We start from the raw sequence: 4,368 nt of genomic DNA on the forward strand, positions 1-4,368 counted from the left end.
TGGAATGAGATGGTCTTTAAGGTACCTTCCAACCCAAATAATTCCAGGATTCTGTGATTCCCAGGATTCTTGATTTCCCTGTATCAAAACCACATCAACACCTGCAACTCCCCTGCAGAGCTGTCCCCACATGGGAGCTCCTGTGCTCCACATCCAGGTCCTGAGCAGGGCCACACACAGCCAGGGATGAGTCCTGTGGGGCCTGACCTGCTCACCTCTTCCCAAAATAATCTTCCTTTGCCAAGCCTCCAAGGACAGGGCTGAGTCACCTCCACAGACCTCAAGGCATGCGGGGCAGCCTGTCCCTGGGAATTCTGCAGCTCATTTGTGCACTGGGCAAGGGAGTCAGCAAAGGGTTAAAGTCTCCCGGCCTCTCCCTTCACAAGCAACAATTTTTGAGAAACTTTGGCTCTTCATAAGGAGCCTTTAGGGATAGACAGCCACAAACTCCCTTCAACCTCCTCAGACGAGAAAGGAGAGGTAACAACCCCCAGCCCTCACTGAGGATGGGGCTGAATCCAGCCTGGAAGAAGACAACCAGACCAGCTCTTCCTTCTCCTGTGCTTGCCAAAGCAGTGTCTGGGATGCAGAGGTGCAGTGCTGTGCCTTGGCAGTGAGCGAGCCTGTGCCAGCCTCATGTGTGCCCCTGACACATCCCTCACGTCCTGAGCAGTGCCAGTGCCACAGCTGAGGCACCCGGGATAGCCCCTGTGGGTTATTTAGGGAGCCTGGCTCTGCGTGGATGACCCTGGAGGTGGATGTGCAGCTGCAGATCCTGGCGTGCCCGCCCAGCAGCCCTGCAGCAGGCTCAGCCCGTGCCTGGGGCCGGGCTCACGGCCCCTGCAGCCGGGTTCCGGCTCTCTCTGAGTGACCATCCCATCCCGGAGCTGCCGTGCCGCCCTGGAGCCCGGCCTGTTCCCAGGGATCGTTACCAGGAGCTCCTCGTGTGTTTGGTTGCAAACAGAGCAGCAGTGGGAGCCAGGCGCTCGTGTTTGTGTGCCTGCGGTTGCCCAGGCAACTCGGGGCCAGCCAGGAGCTGCCAAAACCCTCGGTGGCCAGGGCCAACCCCCGGCACAGCTGCCCGGGGCGGCCGAGCCCCCTCTGTCCGGCCGGGGGAGCAGCCAGAGGGGTCGGGCCCACGAACAAACCAGAGCGGAGCTCAGTGCGGACGGGGTTTATTGCAGAGCCGGGTTACAGCGCGGGCCTGCAGCATCCTTTGGTTTGGGCTTCACGAAGGGAGCGGGAGGCCACCGGGGTTCAGGTCGGAGACCTTTGCCGCTGTCCAGGCGACACCGAACTGTCGCGGGTGCATCCCGGGGCTGGGCCGGGAGCGGCTCCGGGACGAGCGGCACCGCAGGGCCTGAGGCTCGAGTGCCGGGGAGCGGCAGGGCCAGGCAGCCCCGAGGGGAGGGAAGGAGGCGGCTGTGGTGGAGCTGCTGCGGGTTAAGGCAGGGCCCCGGAGGGCAGCACAGCGGCGGTGCCCGGTGGGACACGGAGGGTGCCCCGAGAGCCGGGGCTGAGGTAGGGAAGGTGTGGGTGCCGACGGGCAGGGGAGCCCTGAGGAGCAGCGCTGTTAGTGCGGTGTGGGGCTGCGGTGACAGCACGGGGGACACGGAGGGGCGGGGGGATCACAGCACGGGGGGGGACGGACGCAGCGCTGGGGCAGAGCTCTGGGCCCGACGATTTCCCCGATCCCCCCAGCGCCGGGGGCCGATCCCGCCAGCCCGGGCCGGCCCCAGCGCAGCCTCCCGGGCCCGGCTCACGGGCACGTCCCGGGGCTGTGACCGAGCCCCCGGGCCGGTGGCACCACGGGCACCCGTCCCTACTTTTTGACTTTGGCATCGTAGGTGCCCTGCGTTCTTGTAGGCACTGACGTAGCCGCTGGTGTCCACGATGTTCTCCCGGCCACTCTTGCCCTTGCCCTTGCCGCTCTCGTCGAAGCGCTCCTTGTGGGAGCCGGTGTACTTGGAGGTGTCCGTCAGCCTCTCCACGGCTCCCACTGTCTTGGCTTTCTGCAGTGGGAGATGGGACATGGGAGACAAGAAGATCCCTTCCCACACAAGTCCCATCCCTTGCCCCACACAAGGTCCTGACACCCACCAAAGACCCTGCTGTGCCCCTGTGCCCTATGAGACCCTCAGGTCCCCTTCACCTGGGGCCATGGGGTCTCCTAGAAAGCATCTGCACAATGGGCAGAGCCCCATCCTCCCCTCCTGCTCCCACAGCCCAGGGGCTCCTCACTCACCGTGACACCCACGTTAATGGGCTCCTTCCCTGCCACCAGCTGGCAGATGGCTTCATAGGCCTCCTCTTTGCTCTTGTCCTTAAACCTCTTGGGGGCCAGCTCCTCCAGCGCCTTCTTGAACTCCTCGTAGTTGATGACACGGGCTGTCTTCCCTCTGCAAGAGCAAAACTCAGGCTGCCACCAGCACATCTTTGCCTCCAAATGGGATGAGCTGCATCAGAGAGACCCTGACTTTGTTCTGCCCTCACCCACTTCTGAAATTCAGCTGCAGCCGAATGGGCTGGGCACAGCTGGTGCTGAGCTCCAGGAGCCTTCCAGACAAATGCTGCTGAAGTCCCCATTACCAAACACCAGGGTGCATGGAAGTGCTCTAGGACTTGGTGCTGGTGTCAAGGAGGGGAGTGCATCCATCCTCACTGCTCCCAGCCTGCCTGGGCTGCCCACCACACTCTCTCCTCTGGCAGGCATCAATCCTCCAGTCAAATTTGGAAGGACATGTACAGAGCATCTCTCCCATGAGCTCCTGGTCCTCATCTCTAGGGCAGCACAGCAACCTGCTCTCCTGCACCCCAAAAACCTCCCAGTGCTCAGTTCCATGTGACCCAACCCAGGAACATGGGAATTCCTGGACAGAGCACATGGAAGAAGCAGGTTCTCCACCTGTTCCCACACCCTTGGTGTGGAGCGTGAAGCATCATTGTGTCCCCAGGGACCCTAAAAGCAGTTCCAGGAGCCTTTCAGACCTTCAAGCTGCCTCTGTTACTCCCATGGACCAGGATCCTCCCCAAGCTTGGGTGTTAGCTGGCCAGGCCCAGGGAAGGGCCACAGCACATGGGACAACCCTGAGCACCTTCCTCTGCTCCCTGTGGCACCTCTTGAGAGATGGGAACGTGGCAGAGCCAACCAGGCCTACCCCAGCTCTTGGAGTGGGAGCAGGGACACAATCTCTGCACCAAATCTGAGCCTCCCACCTCCAAATTTGGGTTGATTTATCATTAGGTCTTGCAGAAGCAGCCACATGTCCCCCCTGAAGGTGGGACACTGCAGGACAGCTCCCACAGCTCTGTGACAAGTGGAATGGACAGCCTGGGCACACAGCAGGGGGAGCAGAGCTCTGTGGGGACCCCACACCCAGACACCCACACCCTGCCCATCCTGCAGAGGCATCCAAGTCACTTACTTCACCTTGGAGAAGACAATGTCCACGTCGGTGCTGGTGACACTTTTGCCGTCGGTGACTTTGCAGTCCTTGCACAGCTTGGCCCAGTTCTTGCCGTTCATCTCCTGCCCCGTGGCCTTGGTGTCACCGTAGATGGCGAATTTGCGGAAGCTCTCCTCCAGGGATGCCACCTCAGCATTCCCGGCCATGGGGCTGCAGGATGAGCCCGGCACCACCCAGGCTCCTGCTGGCAGCACGGCAGAGCTCAGCTGGCTGCTCGAGGCCCTCGAGGGCAGCAGCGGGAGGAGGAGGAGGAGGAGGAGGAGGAAGGCTGGCGAGGATGGAGGCTCCGCAGCAGGATCGGGGTGTTGGCAGCACCTGCGGGCGTGGGGTGAGGGCTGACAGCAGGCTCGGATGAGCCCCGAGGCCGAAAGCCAAGAACGCGTCTTGGGGAATGGAGGCTGCTGGTCGAGAGCTGTCAGCAGCGAGGCTGCCGGCTCCGGGGCTGGCGGGGAGTGAGTGCATCAGCCTGTCCCTCGGGAGTACTCTCCGGGAATGACGCAATGCGTCCGCCTTCATCCCGCTCGCTCTCACATCGCACAGCGGCCCCGCCGCCTGCCTTCAGCCCCACCTCTCCCCTGCCTCCATCCCCCTGTGCGGAGCTGCAGCACCCCAGCCTGTGACTGCCCCCAGGGCTGGGCCAAGCGTGATGCCCTGCAGGGTGACAAGCAGCAAACAAGTCTCTGTACCCCGTGGCGGCACTGTTGCTGCTGTCCCGTCCCCGCTCGCCATCGCCTCGCCAGCCTCGCCCTGGCGGCTCAGCATCCCTCACCCACAGCATCTCGGCCGGGACTAGGCACGGCTGAACTCCGGGGAGCTCCAGCACCCAGGGGCTTCTCCGGCACCCCGAGGCGCAGAGCGGGTACATCGCCCGGTGGGTGTCCGGGCAAGAGAGGCTGGCGTG

The 4,368-nt window shown here is 63.0% G+C and overlaps 1 protein-coding gene across 1 annotated transcript; it reads right to left on the minus strand.

Annotated features, from left to right (window-relative positions):
• Positions 1-1,703: 1,703 nt before the first annotated feature.
• Positions 1,704-3,782, minus strand: TPPP3 (tubulin polymerization promoting protein family member 3). The gene is given in 4 exon segments (XM_036390678.2): positions 1,704-1,852; positions 1,854-2,012; positions 2,246-2,399; positions 3,426-3,782. Coding segments are annotated over 4 exon segments (531 nt in total). The 5' UTR covers positions 3,614-3,782; the 3' UTR covers positions 1,704-1,822.
• Positions 3,783-4,368: the final 586 nt, after the last annotated feature.

The sequence above is a fragment of the Molothrus ater genome, chromosome 12 (assembly GCF_012460135.2).
Source record: "Molothrus ater isolate BHLD 08-10-18 breed brown headed cowbird chromosome 12, BPBGC_Mater_1.1, whole genome shotgun sequence".
In the NCBI taxonomy this organism is placed as follows: Eukaryota; Metazoa; Chordata; class Aves; order Passeriformes; family Icteridae; genus Molothrus; species Molothrus ater.